General features: G+C 40.3%; 2 protein-coding genes across 6 annotated transcripts in view; one reads left to right on the plus strand and one right to left on the minus strand.

The window, feature by feature from the left end:
* Nucleotides 1-20,370, minus strand: part of map2 (microtubule-associated protein 2) — a 103,733-nt gene that overhangs the window by 34,579 nt on the left and 48,784 nt on the right. For all 5 annotated transcript variants that reach the window (XM_076875147.1, XM_076875145.1, XM_076875146.1 and 2 more), the window contains exon 4: nt 10,482-10,745. In XM_076875147.1, the coding sequence (XP_076731262.1) occupies nt 10,482-10,692 (211 nt within the window). In that variant the 5' untranslated portion in view covers nt 10,693-10,745. The remainder of the gene's footprint in view (nt 1-10,481; nt 10,746-20,370) is intronic.
* Nucleotides 16,882-19,559, plus strand: LOC112430151 (E3 SUMO-protein ligase ZBED1-like). The gene is made up of 3 exons (XM_076875141.1): nt 16,882-18,231; nt 18,408-18,660; nt 18,811-19,559. The coding sequence occupies exons 1-3, from the start codon at nt 17,114-17,116 to the stop codon at nt 19,225-19,227; spliced, it is 1,788 nt and encodes a 595-aa protein (XP_076731256.1). The 5' UTR covers nt 16,882-17,113; the 3' UTR covers nt 19,228-19,559.

The following is a 20,370-nucleotide window of genomic DNA, read 5'->3' on the forward strand; positions in this document are numbered from 1 at the left end:
ATACTGGAAATACAATAAAATCACAACAGGAAACTAACAATAATCAAAAACTTTGAACATTAGAACACCAATGAAACCAAACAGTAAATATTTAATTTAAAAAAAACAATCCAAAAGCTCCAAAAATGTGGCCAAACCCAAGGAGAGTTTGTCATGGCCAGGTGCTGAAGCACAAGGCAGTTTGGTACTGTTTGGTATTTATATATCAGAAAGCCCAGCAACAATTTTGCTTTAGGGTCCATTAGCAAAATTAGTTCCTGATAATATAATGTCAGATTGGGTTTATTGCAAATTTAGATAAACTCTCTGCAATTCTTTTTTTTTCTTTTTACCAGCTATACAGTAAAGTAAGAAATAAAAACAATGTTAGATGGTAATACTAGTGTTAGCATTTAGCAAGAAGCTGTCAACACAATATGCCCGTCTAACACTTGTAGGCAGTAGGTGTTAAATAACTACAGTATAACAGGAAAAGCCAGCGTGCACACAGTTTTCAATTGTAACAAAGGGAGTAAGTCTGTGACAGTTATGTACTCATGCGCTAATATAGTGTTATCCTAAATCAGGACACACACAAAAGGGCACCATACGAAACTGGTCAAGCAGTCTGCATTCAAGCTTTCATCAGTCTGCCTGCATGCATGTACGAATCAGAGAGGACGGCAGAGTTTTAAACAAAACCATCATTTCTATAGTAACAGCAGTTATGTATGGCTGGATGGCATTGTGATGTTTTTTTACTGTTGCCGTTTAAGAACCTTTTTCTTTCCAGCATCACCCACACATCAACACACACAAGCTGGCAGGGACACACACACGCACACACGCGCAATAACCCACATACATTCACTTCTTCCGGGAACACTTAACACAGCCCACTCACCAACTCGAAGCCACCATTTCCCATTTTCAATAGCAAAGTGCAATAAATGTGTACCACCTTTTTCACTGCTTCCAGGCAAAATCCTTTCATCTGATACTAAAAAGTAGAAGAGAGGCGTCCTCGTCAAACCTGCTCAATGGTTGTAACATCAAATAACAGCCCCTAAAGCTAAAAACGGGCATTAAAAGAAAAGCCTGTACATTTTTGTGAATGGTTTAGAACCACACTGCCTTTGTGTCATTTTTTCTTTTTCCTACATTAACAATTGCAAAGATGATTTTAACACTGAGAACGACATATTTTATTCAAACTAATGCTTGGCACAAAATTCCAGTTACGTTCATGTAAGCCACTTACAAATGTCCTTACAAAGTTTCTGAAGCAAGCATAGGGATCTACTGAAGATAGTGCAACTATTACAGAATAGGGAAGTAGCTTAATTGCACAATTGCAAGATTCAAATGAAAACTAAAAAATATGGAAATGTCAACTTGACTACTAGAGCAGTATGGAATTTATGTGTAAAAAACAACAACCACTTTTTGGGAAATTGTGAATTTTGTGTGTGTGTGTGTGCGCGTGCGCGCGTGTGCGTGTGTGTGTGTGAGTGACAAACAAATCTAGACAAATGCACAATGACAAAGCATTAGCAATGCAAAAAAACCCAACCTTGTCACATCCATAAAGCCAGCTGGCACTGATGAAAACTAGCCTTGTATGGCTGTCTCAGCATTCTCTGATGAAGTGATGTCAAATGACAGCCTGTCTGTCACTGGCTGTGACAGCAGAATCTATCTTACTACACCACTAAACAAAAGTAACACGATACGTATAAACAGACCTGCTCTCACTGTAAAAGAAAAGCATGCATTACCTGTATGACAGGCGACCGAACCTCTGAATGCTCCCTCTTTGAGCAGAGACTGTGACTGGAAGCCCCAAAGTCGACGCAAGGCACAAACAGTGCACCACACAGAGGCACACACACACACACACACACGCACACACACGCACACACACACACACACACACACACACACACACACAGGGCACAGAGAGAGCAGGACTAATGTTTGGCATGATACCAGCAGGCACCCAAAATGTGTAAAGCAAGTGGTTGTCATAGCAACAGACCAGTGGGCCATTGACTTGGGTCCATACGTAATTCAGATGCGAGCATCCTGTCATTCGGTTTCAACCTCCATGTCTAAAGCTACCAATCAAAAGAAACGATGACTTATTTCCTTTTTTTTGACACATGATGCAAGTCTGAGCAATTTCTATTTTTAAATCATCTGATGAAGTAAAATAAATGTTAATTGTTTTCATTTTCTCAATGAAATCGCAGTGGAACAAATTGTTTTGTTTGTAGCTATAAAGAACAGATATTTGAACAATTTCTTTCAAAACAAAGGTTAAATTAAACCCCTGTTTTCATAGTGGTGATTACCTTAAAGTATGTAATATAGTTAAGTAAGCCAGGAGTGACAGCTAACAGCTAACTGTCACGGACCCGGCTCTGGAGGACTCGGGGGTCCGTGAGCAGGATGGACCGTTATTATCATTATTATTGTTATTAGTATTATTATTATTGTTTTTATTATTATTATTAGTGTTGTTGTTGTTATTTGGGGATGTGTGTCTTTCTGCACTGTGCTGTGTTGTTCTGTGTTCCACTCATTATATGTAGAGGCAGGGTGTGGGTGTGTGGGTGTGTACAAGTGTGGCTGGAGGATGGAGAACAGCCACATGCGGGCCTGATGGGTGTGGCCCGGGGGGGAGGACTGGCCACACCTGAAGTTCCTACCACACACCTGTTGGTGATCAGGGCTCGTCGGGGGAGCTACTTAGGAGAGTGTTGGAGCTCCCACCAGTGCGGGTTCATTGAGTTATCCTACCAGGAGAAAGAGTGGTCCAGAAAGGCTGCACGCACGGGGTGTGCGGAAACACAAGAGCGGGGAGCACGAGCACAGACGTCGGAGGGAAGCACACTAGGGTTGCCAACTCCCTGAAAAATAAATAAGGGACACCTCGTGGCCAGGGCCGGGCGACCCAGTTGTCTTCACCCTTCCCAGTGTGGTGAATTTTCTAGCTCTTTTTTTGTGTGTGAAATTATTTTTTTAACCATTTGACTTGAAGTTGATTTAAGTAGATGCATATTCTATTCTTTGTGATATGAACACATGTGAAACAAATGATCATTTAGCCATTTATTTTTAGCTCAAAATGACAACATTAACACAGTAAAACAGGTCTCCTTCTTAAACAGAAGCCTGTCATGCTTAACTTTTGAGAATATAAGTAAATCTTTCTTTAAAAGCACTCTGTCCTGCTTAACTTAAAATAATAGAAAACAATAGAAAGAAAAATATTCTTGTAACAGTGCACATTTAGTGCATTTAGTACAATTGGCTTCAGTTGAGGTATTATTTCAGCTTTTCTAATGCTAATCAGCTGCTCCTGTTTGTAAACCCGCTTGTTCCCATAATTACGCATCATAACTCATCATCATTATTCATCTATGTATTACTTTTATGTATTAGTCATCAATTTGTTGTAATCATCTATCCTTGCAGTTGTTTATTACACAAAATAAATTATATTATCACACTTCTGGCCACATAGCGCTGATATTCACTGCACATGCCCATATTAACGTTTTCCAGCCAGGTGTTTTCCTTTTCCCATTCTTCCCTTTCTCTGAGGGGAACAAACATTGCTGCTCTAATGCTGGGCTTACACTGTGCGGTTTTAGGCCCATTTTGAGCCGATTTTTGAGTGATCGGACCGATTTTGGCCTTCATCGTGCGTCGTGTAGTATACGTGGGGTAAAGAGAAGTGATTAACACCTCACGACCAGCTCCCGATCATCAATCGCTCGTGAGGTTCTCACCACAGCCGCTCACACTGCTCGCGCGCAAACGTAAACGTTGGTGAAAAAGACGGCGCAGCACGGCTGTGCAGCGTGTGATCTGGACACAAGCGATGGAGGCACAACTTGTAGAACTTTGGAAAGCTCATCCGAGCCTTTTCGATGTGGCATCACAAAATTATCACAACCACAACAACCGTGAAAATAGTTGGATTTACACTGCTGCTCAATCACAGCTGCCTGATCAATGTTTTTCATTAGCAATTTAGCAAAGTTGATGGTAGTGGTGTGTCTGTGTGAGTGAAAGACAGAGAGAGCGAGCGACAGATTTTCTGTTATAACCTTCATGTTATGGAGGCACAGTGTGAGCACTCAGGTCCCATCAGAGCATCGGGCGGTATAGTGTGAGAGTACATCGTGACATACGAACTTCTAACACCTGCGAGTCAATCGTGCAGTTTGAGCAGGAGCTGAATAACGTGACTGAAAAAAATCGCACAGTGTTTGCCCAGCTTTAGGTGTACTGTCATCCGAGACTTGCACCGCAGAGTCGGCGTTTGTTCCCCTGTTGGCCATGCTTCTTGTTGTGGTCATCTGTTGTCTTCCGGTATTTTCTCCGCAAGCGACCTTTCCTCGACCAATGAGATGAGCGGTAATCTGAATTGTCATACTCGAATTGTCATAAGTGTGCTGTCAGCTCATTGGTCACAAAGCAGGAGAGGGGCTGGGAATTATGTTTTCAAACAAAGTGTTAATTCCATAAACATTTATAGACTACTTTTGATTCTCACTGTATTACGGGACAAAGTGCGTCCCTTATTAGCTCAATACGGGACGTGTACTTTTGTTTCGAAATACGGGACGATTCCGTATTTTAAGGGACGGTTGGCAACCCTAAAGCACACACACGGGATTCAAGGGAGCAACGGGGAGTTATTGTGTTTACAGCTTCTCACTGTAAATAAAAAGCACTGTTTGCATCGCAGAGTCTGCGTTTTGGGTCCTCATTCCCCATATCCCCACGGTCTGCCTGCCAGAACACAAGCAAGCTCAGTTTGTAGCTACGTAATTGGAGACAAAAACCTTCACAAAATATATTATCCTCGGCAATTAGACCAATTAGTAGGGCTGGGCGATATATCGAGTTTTTTAAAAATATCGATATATTTTCATACGAGATATAAGATGTGACAATATCGTTTATATCGATATAGTCTATGTTACGTTATAATTATACTTGTGGAGCCACAGGTTTGCCTCTCTTTCGTCCACTTTTGTCTCTACGCAACGTTACTCTGCCTCGCCTCTCCTTCACTGAACACAACTCCGCCTCCCCCATAGCTTCACCTGACAATGACAAGGCAATGACAAGATGAAAGCGGAAAATCTCCGTTAGCGAATTACCGCGGATGGCCCCGTGCGTGGGGCTGGACGGTGTCAACGTGTTAGCGAGCTAACCGCGCTAACAACATGCAGCCCGGAGGGGCTGCACGGCCTAAAATCCTTTCATTTTCTCAAAACTCGACAGTGCGCCTTATGTATGAATTCTGGTTGTGCTTACTGACCACGAACCGATTTTATGTGGTACACAGCGCTCAGCAATCTGTCAAAAAAATTTTAATATGACTTTGCTAAGCTACGGAGCTGCACGGCTTGATGTCGGAGGATTATGGCTACCGGGGAGGAGCCTCGCGGAGTGATACGTACTGTGTGTGTATAAGGACCACAAATGGCACCTGTTCAGAGACGTGGTGCAGCTGTGAAATCTGTCTCTTTGTTATTATGCTCAGCGTCTATTAGTTTACATTTTGACTGCACAATTGTGAGCTTTTTGTTATGCACAAAAACAACATTTTCTTTTATTTATGGACCATGATTATTTAATAAATGCTGATAATTTATTTTTGAGTAATTTCTTCATGTACATCTACGCTGTATGTAAATAAAAGTGCCCGTGTGACATCTGGGACACAGTGTGACTAAGAACTCTCTTTTTGTTCTTAACTTATGGCTTTAAAAAAAAAAAAAATCGAGATATATATCTTATATCGCCATCCAGCTAAAAAATATCGAGATATGAATTTTGGGTCATATCGCCCAGCCCTACCAATTAGATTTTGCTTTCTTAACCCAACACATACAGATCAGACATACACATGTAGTGGAAATAGGGCAGGGCAATATGGCCAAAAATATTTATCATGATATATATTTGAAAATTTGCGATAACGATATAACTGACGATATAATTGACACGAGACAAAATACTCCTCAACTTTATTGGTGCAAAAAAAAAAAAAAACCCCATCAATGTATTTTCACTTAAACAAGCAGCTGTTTTTTATGTGCATTAAAGCTATATAAAAATTTAACAGTGCAAATGCAAATTCCTTGCTGACAGTTTAACCAAAAGGCATTTCCAGCATAAAATGGCCGACATATCCTTAGCATAAAGAGGTTATACACACACTATGCAGTAATATTATGTTGAAGCACAGTATGTATCACTCCGCAAGGCTCCTGACTACGGTACTCGTAATGCTCTGACAATCCATCAAGTGATGCGGCTTCGCAGCTTAGCAAAGTCGCAGCTTAGCAAAGTCAAAAACATTTTTTGACAGATTTTTGAGAGCCGTGTACCACATAAAATTGTTTCGGTAATGACTGTAATAACGATGGCCCCCTTGCATGCTCTACCAAAAAATGTGTATCTGATGGACGGAAGCCAAACCAGTTCTGCACCACTGAAGTTTCACCGCTTTCGCCCTTCTCATTCTGCGTCGCCGCCATGCTTTTTCTGCCATGTGCGTATGATAACAAAGGCACTGCGCATGCACGTTTTACCCATATTCTATCGCGATATTTCATTTTCTTATCATTGCCTAACATTATACAGGTATTACCATGAACGGTATGATATGGCCCAGCCCAAAGTGGAAATATTTTTAAAAAAATAATCTCCTCTCTGATGCTGCCAAACATACTGATTTAGGCTGTTGCTATGGATGGACATTAACAACAGAAAATCTTGTCCAGGATTCTTGACACTATGCCCAGTTATTCACATCAACGATATAAATGACACAGACATCAGCCAAAGCAATAGCCCTAGCATAACACCAAGGCTTCCTTGATTTATGTAAGCCAAGCACCCCCTGTAATGAGCTCAACAACGCTTTGTATTCTTTCTGTTTCTATTAAGTCTGACTCTTTCTCTCTCTTCATCTCTTTCTCTTGACCGCTTGTAGAATGGCCGACTGGCTTTTTTAACTTTGTTTCAAAGAAAGTCAAGAGGGCAATTTCATGCTTCGGTAGTTCTTGTTGTGTCTGAAGAGCTTTTCACAGCGAGAGAAGGCTCACCAAGTGCCAGTATCAGCCCTTCTGCCACCTTTCCTACCCCACTTATCCCCCAGACTGCTCTGTTCTGTGGCAATGCTAATGTCTGCTGACAAGATGCTCTGCAGATAAACACAGCTTTGGTTACACAGCTGGGGAGAGAATGTCATATTTAAACAGAATGCACTGTGTTAAAAGTATTGATATACTCTTAATTATCATTGTTATAGACCAGCATCTATGAAAGCTGGTATAGAAGAGGAATTCTACTTGATATTTTCCGTTTTCACAAATTGACTTAGTCCATTTGTAACTACAGGCTACCATTATGTAAGAATAATGGTAGCCATTACTATTCCACTGATAATAGAGCTATTTGTTGGTCATCATATTTTAGAGACATCCTCACATTAATCTTATGACCTTGATGGATCATTCATTCACTCAAATAACAGGATATCCCATCAGATTATTCCCTCTGAATTAGGGCTGCCACGATTTGTCGACTAGTCACGATTACGTCGACTATCAAAATCGTCGACGACAAATTTAATAGTCGACACGTCGTTTGAAGGTTTGTAAGATCGCAAAACACGCAGGAATTAAGTAGCAGGATTTAAGAGTGTAATAACGGACTGAAACAGAAGATGGCAGCACTGCATGTACAAGGATGCCAGCTGCCGTTAAACCCCGAAGAAGAAGAAGAAGAAGAGAAGCAGCTGTGTCCCAGAATTCATAGCGCGGCCCAGCTTAGTTTCCAACAATGGCGGTAGCTAGTTAGTTTTAATATTACTCTTATTATTCTTTCTGGGTCACAAAATAAACGTTTAACATATTTTCAGGCGAGAATGTAGCTGTGTAAACCTCAAATATCGGCTCAGTTTATCAGGACACCACATATTTTCAAAAGCGCTCCGACGTTTTCGGAGACGTCTGTTACCCACTAGCTCGATAGCTAGCCGGGGGCTAGGTCACTAGCGTTGTGAGAACACCGGACTCCCGGCAAATTGTTTTCAAACCCACCGCCGTCTTTCGCTACTCAGGTTAAATATATATGAGTCACTTAGATAAATTAAAAATGTTGTTGTTTGCCTTTTTTTTTTAGTATTTTATTTGTTCCTGAGTAAATCGGTTTGTCTGAGATTAAAGTTATAGTTTTTACACAGCTGAATAAACGTCAAGCAGACAGCTGATTATCAGAAGTGTGAGATGCTGGAGAATTTACTCCGGTGTCCTGTTATATTTTAGATAGCAAGGAGTTTATTAAACTTCACCGAAACAATCTGCAAATTTCATTAAAATTTAATAAACTATCATCTTGTCTTTATTTTTAGTTAGCACCTTAAAAGCTTAAAGCTGTAAGCTAATGATAGTTATATAAGAGCAGATGCTGCTGGTGCAATAAGCTGTAGTTTTACGTCCAGTGGATGATGATCTGATTAGTCGACTAATCGCATAAATAATCGGTGACTAGTCGACTATCAAAATAATCGTTTGTGGCAGCCCTACTCTGAATCCTGCATGTGACTGGATCAGATTTGCACGGGTCTGTCAAGCTGACACATTATAATCCTTAAACTCCTGTGAGATACATTTAATCTCAGTGACAGATGAAAACTGCACACACTGGAAGTATACAAGTCATAAAGACAAAAAATAATCAGATCTGGAAAGGGTCACTGACAATTTCATTTCCATCACAGTAGGTATTTGATTCGCATATTTTCCGAAAATCTGGAAATTCTCTCGTGACACTGCAGGGAGCAAAACATTTTATTCACAGGCATTAACATGTTAATTTTGAAAACTATATTTAATATATTCAAAGGACATTGGTAAAAATTTGAACTGACTTAAGGGATTAATTAAGCACAGGATGTCAAACTAGAACGAAAGTACACTTTTGTAATTACAACTGATGATACGGTCCATTGCATGCTCCGCAGAATAACATTATTAGCTATAAAAACAGTGTATTAATATAACAACTATTCCGTTTTAGTGTTTGTACTTGAGCTTGCACAGAAAAAAAAGCAGTTGACCTGTACAGGCAAGTGCCCATGCATTATGTTTACTGAACAACTTGCTCACCTATTTATGGACAAAGTAAGCATATCAAAGATGGGCACTGAAGACATAAAAACGGCCACTCAAAAACACCGTTATCAGAGCAAAAATTAGTAACTGCTAGGTCGCAGTAATGGGGAGATGGGAGGTTAATTGGGGTCTTGTCATTGCATGCTTTTTGGTCTTGTCAGTGGTAAGCTACAGTTGAAAAGAACAAAGGCCTGGCAAACTAAATTGTAGGGGAGCAGTTGCCATGGTTACACCATTGGTACGTTACTGGTCTTGTCTCCAGGGTGTAAGTGAGGTTGGCGATTGGAGGGGGTGGGGGGGGGGGGGGGGTGGGGTGGACAGATTTTATGTGTTAATTATAGCATTGTTAATAACAGTATGTGTCTGCAGTGAGGACTTAGAAAGCTTAGAGTGGAGACAGAACGCAAACACACACAAACACATCGCTATCCAGCATACAAACCCAAGAATACTGTAAAGATACAAATACACATATACCAATGTGCAAACACAAACATACCAATGTGCCCAGTCATACAAACCGACATTTCACACACGCACTGGAGTAAAAAACCAAAATGAAACACACTCTTCAGACTCTATATAAAGCTGCTGATCGGACTCACCACGACTGACACCACCTACAGTACTTCTACAGAAATGTGTTTCTGATGAACCTTTGTGCCAAATACTTTCTTCAACAAAGAATACAATCTCTGAAATAAATTTAGCTGTTTCACATGCGGATCCCAACCAGATAATACAACACACAGTGTTGCAGACCTCACTTCGTCTTCATGAGTATGCTTACATCCACACAGGGAGAAAAAAAGGTTTTCCTATTATCGTGTTTATTACTCTCCACTGGGTGCCAGCTGTGCTCTCAGTTTTAATGATTTAACTGAGCATTTACATCACAAAGCACAGCACAACACATTTACCTATTTGTACCGACGTGCTGTTGTCAAATGCAATTCTGCCCCTTCCCTAGACAAGAATCTTTAGGGTCTCTACTTTATTAACCACATTTGTAAACAAAACAATGCATTTGTATTGATTTAGAGCACAATAACACACAGACATCACTATATGTAGTGAGAACTGGCTGTCTTCAGACAGCCTGTTTTAAAATTGTAAAACTTTAATATGCTGACCTTCCATCATTTGTTCTAAGGAACATTTTGCAGGCTGTTACGCATTTTTCTATCTACTATTAGCTCAATAGACACAGCCATCATTTATCCTGCCTGTAGAAAATGAAACCTTTCAATTAATACAAGCAGATGCCTTTAACAAAAGGTAAAATTACATTACCTGCAGTTATAGCGTGAGCTCCAGTTAGTTCACCGTTGAAGCCGTTCTCCCTGGCAGAATAGGGGGCTGTGGCCACATGGGTCCCACCAGGCTGGCAGGTCCTGTAGGCTGAGGAGGAGTAGCCATTGGCTCCATGGGTGCCACCAGGCTCCTGCCCCGCTGATGGGTCCCACTGAGGGGTACCGTCTTCTGGCTGTCGACTGTCTGCCATGCTGATGCTAGCTAGCAGCCGAAGAGGTTTAGCAAGGGTTGGGGTCTCTCCTTCTGGGATACAGACAGGAAGAGAAGGAAGAGGGAGGAGCAAAGATGAGGAATGGTCAGAACGCAGCATGTCTCTGTTATTAACTGCAATTTTAGCATGGCAGCATTAAGGAAAATGAAGAGTGTAGGGACCAGAGGAGGCTCTAGGACATGTTACATCAGTCACATTTGCAAATCTCTTTTTTGTATGTTATGATCACTGCTGCAGCTCAACTCAACAGTTTTGAAAGTGCAGCTGTGAGTTTGTGTGTAGGTGGTTATGTGAAATACTGTCCTTGGATGCTGTCTGGCATATGACAACCACTGGATGAAACCCTATTGATTTGTGTGTTTGTGTGTAATGACTCATGCAGCCAGCGGCTCAGACAGAAAACACAACTGGCTGAAAATGAACAGAGAAGACCTTGGATTTTCGGTGAGTCGTGCTGGGCTGCAGGGTTTAGAGGTGGGTTCTGATCAATCTGACAAGATTCAGCCCAACATCTAACAAATAGTTTGAATCAGCTTCACTACAACATACTGGCTTCTATTATGTGAAAATCCAATGGCAAATGTTCCAGAAACAAAAAGTGTGTCATCTTTCCAATACTTTTAATGGAAGCATGATAGCTGATCAGCATGGTGTGAACATTTTAGGACTTATCTAAACGTTAAGTGCTAATACCATGTTACGTAGGGCTATGATTCAGTATTTACATGTCTTTTTCATGTTAAAATAACCAACATTGCTTTGTTATTGAATGCATTTATGTTTAAACTCCTAAATATTATGACCAGTGCCTTTTAAAATTCAATGACTAACATAGAAATATCTCATAGTGAGTGGATAACATTGATCAGATCAGGAAAGAGAAGGATCAAGTAGAAGCGACAGGCTGAAACTATTGATCAGTTCTTATTATCACCTAAAGCCGGGACAGTCAGAGACAAGGAGTGAAAGTCAAGGATTTAACTACCTGGCCAGGAGAGATAAATGGGCTCAAAGTAGTACAAAATCATTACACTGAGCTGTTATTATTACTATTTTTATTTGGTATATACAGTTTTTTTATGCTCAGTTGAGGTTATTTACATCTCACAATAGTGGAACAAGTACACTGAGTTGAATCTGAGCTTGAAGGACAAAGAGAGAGGTAAACAAAGGGCTCAGTGAGAAGAAAGAAAATTGTGAAATACTCTGAAAGGGAATTGGTGATCTTTGCAGAAGGGCTGTTGATGGTAGCATTTACAGGGCAGCCTGTGCAGTTGTGCATAAGGGTGTGTGTGAAGAAGCAATTTGTCATTTAGCTCTGCGGTCCTCAGAGAGCCAGAGAGTGAAGTCAGCTCGAGAAAACGGGAGTCAATAACTACAGCCGAAGACCAAGGTACTGCTACAGTGAGCACTAGGTACTACATTCACAGTACATTAAATACTACTACTCACTGTCAACCAAACAGGAGAACAGAATAGAGTGGAACAGAATATAATAAATGGAAAACAGAAGAGTGATTCCCATACAAAGGATGTATGAAAAGACTTAAAATACAACATGTCCATATTTTTTGTTAAGATGGATAATAAACACTAAGGCTGGGCTATATCATACCGTTCACGGTAATACCGGTGTAATTTTGGGCAACGATAGGAAAATGAAATATTGCGATAGAATATGGGTAAAACGCGCATGCGCAGTACCTATGTTTACATACACACATGGTGGCGACGCAGAATGAGAAGAGCGAAAGCGGATCGTTAAATGAAACACATGAACCAGAATTGGTTTGTAAAAATGCTGCAACGTCAGTGGTGTGGAACTGGTTTAGCTTTCGTCCATCAGATACACAACAAAGCACTATTTTTGGTAGAGCATGCTAGCGGGCCGTCGTTATTACCGTGTTATTTGGAAAATACGGCACACTTAAAATCAATCCTTTGATTTTTCTGAAAATCGACAGTGCCCCTTATAATCCAATGGGCCTTATGTATGAATTCTGGTTGTGTTTACTGACCTCGAAATGATTTTATGTACACGGCGCTCGAAAATCTGTCAAATGTTTTAGTACGACTTTGCTAAACAACGAAGCCGCACCGCTTGATGGATTGTCGGAGCATTACGGCTATCGTAAGCAGGAGCCTCGCGGAGTGATACGTACTGTGCTTCAACATAATATTACCATATTGTGTGTGTTTAACCTCTTTTTAAGTTTTGTGGATATTATACATGGTTATGCTGAGGATATGTCGGCCAATTTCCACTGGAAATGCCTTTTGGTTAAACTGTCAGCAAGGAATTTGCATTTGCACTGTTAAATTTTTATATAGCTTTAATGCACATAAAAAACAGCTGCTTGTTTAAGTGAAAATACATTGATGGGGTTTTTTGCACTAATGAAGTTGAGGAGTTGTAAAGTATTTTGTCTCGTGTCAATTATATCGTCAGTTATATCGTTATCGCACTTTTTCAAACGTATATCGTGATAAATATTTTTGGTCATATCGCCCTGCTCTAATAAACACAAATGTCATTGCAAATAATGTAAATATTTGCATAACATAAATAATCAATGCTTAACAAATTTATTAGCCAATTTAAAAGGTTTATTCCTCAGCTGCTACATTATTGCTAACATACTCAAAAGAACTTTTCTGTATCTGTAATGATTAATCCACCAGTATTAATAAGGTCTTTAACTGAATTTATTGTTCTAATCCGTGGTTTTACAAAACGTACGAAACATAAATGCACATAATTATTTTTTAAAGAATAAATAACAATATAGATTTAACGTTTAGGATTTTGACAGGTTTCGGAAATATTTGTAGTTTCTTCTTTTTATGACTGGTGATCTAATACATTTGTAAAGCACTGCATACTGTTACAAATAATGTATGTGTCATTTAGGCTTAATAACTGCTTATTAATAAAAACTATGCTTATGTCCAAAGCTGCCTTTGTCACAGTCTTGGGTCTTGGACACAGGGTTTTGAGTTGTTGGCCTGTTGAGTTCTGTTCCTATTACTTTTGTGTCTAGTAATGCTGTATTAATTTATCCACGTCCATGCTACTGACTGTCCCATTTTGGGGGTATACTGTGGTCCAGGTTTACTCTTAGGTACTAGGTACTCTTTAGTATTTATGGAGGCTGTTATCTGAGTCTAGCCCCTTGCACATTATACTTTCCCTTGGGTTCCCCTCGTCAAGTTTCTCTGTTTATTAATCCTTGTTTTACTCTGTCAATTTCTGTCTTGTGCCTCAGTTTGAGTTATTTCCCTGCTTGTGTTTACCTGTGCCTGCATCCACTTCCCCTAATTATCTTGTGTACATTTATACTCCTGCCCTTCTTTTGGTCTTTGTCAGATTGTCTGTTTGTCACTGTGTGCGCTCAGCCTGCAGTTTATTTTATGGACTAATACAGGGGTACGGTGGTAACAGCAACTGGCTTTAGCCTCTTGGGATCATGCACATCTCTGCGATGCAATAGCTAGTAAGGTATTTAAGTTTGTACCAAAGAGGTGTGTTGCCACCAGCATAGCTACACTATTTTATGATTGGAAATCTTAACATTTGGTTACAAATTTATAACATTCAGTGGTGTTGATCAAGGGATAGTTGAGATGAACTGTTAGCACTGTGTGAATATCCTCTTGAAAACTGAGGAACTAAGAATCTTCCCATTGAACTTTTTTTTGTGATTTCCTACTTTTTTTTTAGCTAAAAGAGCACACCCAAACACATGAGATATCAATGGAAAGCCCAGGATGTCCTCTATTTGCAAATCAGGACTTAGTGGGGTAGCTTAAACAGGTCAAAAGATATAGACCAAAAACAAATGTCCATTACAGAGGACACACATGAGCAGGCTGGTTCTCAGGAGGACCACAAATAATGTTGAGAAGGAATACTATAGACAGAGCACAGAGGTGGTTATAATAAAGAGAACCAAAGAAGAGAATATAGGATTGCTATAAAGCCTTTGCAGCCTAAATGGATCAGTCAGGAGTCAATGGAGCTTTGCATGAGTCACCTCTGGAGGAAACACCAGTGTGAATGAAACCACGACACAGACTCCACGACAAAGAACACCTCACCACCAACTGCTTTACATAAATGCTCTCTCTGTCTCGGTCCAAAAGCCACAGTATATTTAGGACAGCACCTTTACTGTCACTCTCTCTTCTGTTGCTTGTTCACTCACTGTGTCCCCGTACAAGACTCCATTACAATATTAAAAGAGTCATAAAATTCAGAAATGAGACTGCTGTCCTCATGCCATGTCTACATACTGTCTGTTTGATGATGAAGGTCACATTCAGCTCAGTGGCAATTTTCCAGATACAACTGACTGGTGGCCAGGCACATGGTGTCAGTGGTGGTTCACAAGAGAACAAGGGACATTTGCCCTGCCTTCTTTGGAGGTCTGTTGAGCTGTTGATGATGATGGTAGCAATAAGTGTGCTCTGCATACTTTTGCACAATGCATGCTGTATAAATAAAACAGCACCACCTTCTGGGTTAAACTCCAAATAAAACAAATGGGGAAATTATAAAATATTACCACACCTAATGTGAAACTCCATCTTTCTTCTTAATTTCAGTGTCTCACTAATTCTAGTTAACACCATTTGTATTCACTCAATATTATAAAACAAAACAAAATACTGGTTGGAGGTTTAGCAGGTATTAAGAAGATAAGATCAAACGGAATGCATAAAAAAATTACATTACAAAAAATACTAATTAATGCTATGCTCAGTTAAAATACCAACTCTGGTATGATTGTGATATGATAGAGTTAGACGCTGGGTGTCTTAGTAGACAGTAGGTCTGTTGCACTTGGCAAAAAGCCTGTGGCACTTTGCCAGTGGGCTGGTTGTTCCTGATAGGCACTCTCTCTGCCCTGGAGAAGAATGGAGTTGAATAGTGAACAGACAAGCAGAGCAGGGCAATGCTGCAAGTGGATAGTTAGGATGGTAGCTTGCAGCACTTTCATGTTACTATATAGTATTTTGTAGCCTGTTAGGCAAAAACAGTTTATGGTTTCAAGAGTCTATAAAATAACCCAAACACTACATCCATTAATTAATTTATAGTACATTTTTCCTATTTCTGTGTTATAAACGTTGCCTTAGTTCTTTGTTGTAATATTAATACTCAAACAAGCATTGGTCGACATTTTTTTAAACATTAGAAAAGATCTTTTTGTAGACAAACAAAATTGAACTTGGCTTTTCTGTCATTACACTGTAACATTTAAGACAATTTTCACAAGCATTCAGAGTGATCCTTATATAAAAGGTTGAAGGTGACAGCCACATTTGAAATCATGTTCTGATGTATTTGTAAACAGAAACCTCACACCATCATAAATGCAGATTTTTATTTTTTTCAGTACTGCATCGTTTGTTAGGATGCCTGGGTCGTTGACCCAGGGTTTTGAGTTTATCATATTATTCATCCTTTCTAGTCTTTGGTTTCTTTGTTAGAGTTCTATCTTATGGTTTATGTCTCTGTGTCTGCCCTGGTCCCACATCTCTGTTCCCTCTGTTGTAGTGCCTGCCTACGAGTCTGTGTCTGTAAGTTCAGTCTGTGTTATGTTTCCTGTTTTACTTTGAAAGTCCTTGTCTCATGTAAATGCGTCTGGCTATGCTTCCTTTGTCTCGTTAGGCCTGATTTGCCCCAGCTGTGTTTCCCTCCTGTTAACCATTCCCTGATTGCTCCCTCTGTGTATTTAAGCCCTGTGTTTCAGTTTGTTCGTGTCGCGATCTACTGTTTACTATGCTGTGTGTTCTGTCTGTTTGCCTGAGTTTGTTTTTTGGAGTCTCAGTTTTGTTACCTTTTTTGAGTTCAGCATTAAAGCTGTTTTGAGTTCACGTCTGTCTCCGGAGTCTGCACTTTGGGTCCTTTTCCTGCCTGCACACAGCCGTTCCATAACATCGTTTTGCTTATCCTATAGAAAGTAATTTTTTACTTCAGATCACCTGCGAGATGTGTTGTCACCTAGGTGCCAGCTATAAACTAAGTGAGCATATATATCACAGCAGTGTTAATATTTTAAAGGAAAACACTAGCAACAAGGATATTCAGACAGAAATCAAAACAAAACCATCAAAGTGGTCGTTATGTAATCTGTAAACATGCACAATGTGTATATCTAGGGGTGTCAAATTATCGCGTTAATTGCGATTAATTAATTACAATGCTATTTAGCGCGTTATGTTTTTTAATCTCGTTAATCTAATTTTTAATCTCTTGACGTCATTGATTTTGTATGAGAGTTGCTATGTTATAAAATCCGTTTTTATGTGCTGGGCTCCTTGTGCTTGACTTGTTGGGGGTGGAGTCACGTCGTGAGGTCAAGGTGAGAAGTGGTGATTAGCTTACAGTGTGGATATGGAGGCGCATCTGAGAGTTGTTGGCCCAATGAACGGGAAATTTGTATTTCATAAACGCCCCGACGGCACCATTGACAAAGGTAAAGTGGTCTGCCTAGAGTGTAAGAAGGAGTTTGCTTACCACCGAAGCAGCTCAAGTTTGGCCTATCACCTCAACGCAAAGCACCCAGCCGCGAGTGCAGCAACAGCTAGCAGTGAAGACGTTAGCAATATAGCAAGCCAGAGCAAAGCTTTTCGCCAAACAAAACTAGAGAATACCCCTCGTATGAGCAAGTCTGCGACCGACAGGCTGACTAATGTTATTGCCAAGTGGATAGCGATGAACTGTAGGCCGATAAATATAGTAGAGGACGAAGGATTGACAGAGGTGTTGCAAATTGCGTCCAATGACCCGTCATACAAGCCGCCGTGCAGGACTACAGTAACGACCAAAATCAGCAAAATGTACGACGGCGAAAAGAAAAACAAACTTGAGATTTTGGCGGAGGATTCTCCCAACTGTGTTGCTATAACCGGAGATCACTGGACCTCAGCTGGCAACCACAGCTATTTTGGGGTGACTGGACACTTTATTGATAGTGAGTGGAACCTCAACTCATTTGCACTGACCGTCATGAGAACAGAAACCAGGCACTTTGCTGATAAATGCGCCGAACAGTTCCTCAAGGTAGCAAATGACTGGGGTATTGAAAACAAGATATCCACCATTGGCACAGACAGCGCAGCAAACATGCTGGCTGCTATGAGAGCACTTCCATATGAGCACATCGCCTGCAATGCTCACATTCTCCAGAGGACCATCACGGTATGTCTCGATAGCAGTGGTTTTGTCGGTGTACTGGCAAAGTGCCGCAAGATTGTTGGTCATTTTAAACAAAGCCCTGCGAGTACCACAGAACTTAACCAACAACAAGTAGCACTCGGAAAGAAGAGCGATCAACTTATACAGGATGTACCCACCAGGTGGAACTCGACTCTCGCAATGGTCTCACGCCTCCTATGTAACCGAGAGGCTGTCCAGGCTACGTTGGACCAACAGAACCACAGGTTGGTCTTGCCAACCGAAGCTGAGTGGGCGAAACTGCAGAGGCTGGAGCTCCTGCTTGAACCATGCAAGTAAGTTCAAATAAACACCTTCCCATTTTAATTATATAAACTACTGTTACATGTGTAAAATCAAAATTAATGAACATAACAAGGAACTTTTAAGGACAATTAAATTGGAAATCAGTTACACTTTGATTTAAATGAATCCAGCTAGGTTTATTTAGCAAACCTCTCCACCTCTGCAGGTATGTGACAGAGCTGCTGGGTGGTGAGGCCTACGTCTCTTGCTCTGTAGTGCTGCCTGCTTTTCGCCATCTGTACCGTGTCATGGACATTACTGATGATGATCCTGCCTACGTGGTGAAGTTCAAGAATGCCTTCCAGAAGGATCTGGCAGCACGACGAGCTAATGGCAACGAGATATGGTTCGAGGTGGCCACAGCATTGGATCCACGGTTTAAGGATTTGAAATGTCTTCCAAGAGAAAAGAGGGAACAGGTAGGACAATAAGGTTAAGCTGGACTAATGAGTCCAATTCATTATCAAATCAAACTTTTATTTATTATATGGAACACAAAGTTCTTTACAAGATTAAATAAAATAAAATAAAAAGCACTTAGTTTTAATCACAATCATTCATTCATTCAGGTGTGGACCATTCTGGAGAATATGCTCCAGGCAGCAGAGCCCAGAAGAGCAGATAGTCTCCAGCCCTCCACAGAGGATGATGGACCAGCTCAGAAGAAGAGGAGGAGCGAACTCCTTCTGGGGTCTGACTCTGACTCAGAAGATGGAATTGAGTCTGGAGAGCTGCAGCGCTACAGAGCAGAACCCAGCATCAGTATTGATGACTGTCCCCTGCAGTGGTGGTATGCTCACTCAGGAGTCTATGAAAAGCTGTCAGTCCTAGCACAAAAGTACCTGGCCTCCCCAGCTACCTCTGTACCCTGTGAGAGACTCTTTAGCCTTGCAGGCCACATAGTGCAAAAGAAAAGGGCAGCCTTGCTTCCAGAAAATGTTACCAGGCTGGTGTGTCTTAGCGACTGGCTGAGGAAGAAGAAATGAGACACATGTGGTCAGCATAGCTGCTGTGTCATTTGTAGCCTACTAGAATAGATTGCTTGATGTTCAGCACTTTTTTTTGTGATGGAAGAATACTTTGATGTGCTAACTTGCAGCACTGCAATGTCAGTTTTATTTTTCATTATCTGAAGCAGAGGAATTTCAGTGCTGTATTGCTCAGAAAAGAGCAACTCTGATGTGCTAACTTGCAGCACTTAATTTATTTGATTTTATTTGTATTTATTTTTCCACTTATTTTACAAAAGAATACAACAGTATGTAAATGGTTGCATCTGTTTAACGTTTGTTAAACAATAAATGACTTTATAAAGTCACTTTCTTTGTTATATCAGTCTTTTGGTCTGCCACAATAAGTTGAGGGCTTTCCTCAGCTATTTTTAGGTGAGATTAAAAAAGAGATTAATTAGATCAATTAATTAAAAATCATAATTAATTAATCTCTATTTTTTTTTAATCTCTTGACAGCACTATGTATATCTGCAGTTTTTTATTCATATCTAGACTTTTTTTCACTGCACATCCATAATTGATATCTACTTCATAATGTCAAACTAAGGCGTATTACATCTCCTGTTTCAGCCTTCCACGCGCTGACATTGTTATTCAGCCTCAAAGCAATTTTGAGGGCGATATTTTACTCCTCTCTGCTCCCTTCACCTACGTCTAATGATTATTAAAAAGGAATGAATCAACAGTGACAAGCTGCTTTTTCCACAACACCACTGATGTGAGATGTTGAAATTAATCCAGTAAATATCTTGAGCTGTTTATGCACAGAGCTCTAGCTAAAGTATTACTGGAAAGCAGTGGGTTGTTTTACATTTTTTAAATCAGAAAGCTTGAAAGGGGGCAATTTTCCTCTGTGTGTCCTCAGAATAAACCATTCTTGGTACTTTTCCTCCCCTGACTCCCCCATCTAATTTAAAAACTGTTTTTCGGGAAAGAGGTTATTCAGAGGAGGGATAGTGGGTGCCATGTAAGTAAAGCAAATATTGGGGTTGCCTTCTTGAGTTATTAACTGCTGTTTCTGCTGACAATAAAAGCCAATCATTATAAAGTCAGAGGATTCAAAGCCTGGAGCCTGTTTTTATTTGCTTCCTACATGGAAAAAAATAATAATAAAGA

The sequence above is a fragment of the Maylandia zebra genome, linkage group LG16 (genome assembly GCF_041146795.1).
Source record: "Maylandia zebra isolate NMK-2024a linkage group LG16, Mzebra_GT3a, whole genome shotgun sequence".
Lineage (NCBI taxonomy): Eukaryota > Metazoa > Chordata > Actinopteri > Cichliformes > Cichlidae > Maylandia > Maylandia zebra.

Excerpts from the sequence above, each read along its gene's own strand:
- LOC112430151 (XM_076875141.1), top strand. The coding sequence starts at position 17,114 with ATGGAGGCGCATCTGAGAGTTGTTGGCCCAATGAACGGGAAATTTGTA. Across the intron at positions 18,232-18,407 it reads CTCCTGCTTGAACCATGCAA|GTATGTGACAGAGCTGCTGG; the intron begins GTAAGTTCAAAT and ends CCACCTCTGCAG. Across the intron at positions 18,661-18,810 it reads CAAGAGAAAAGAGGGAACAG|GTGTGGACCATTCTGGAGAA; the intron begins GTAGGACAATAA and ends TCATTCATTCAG.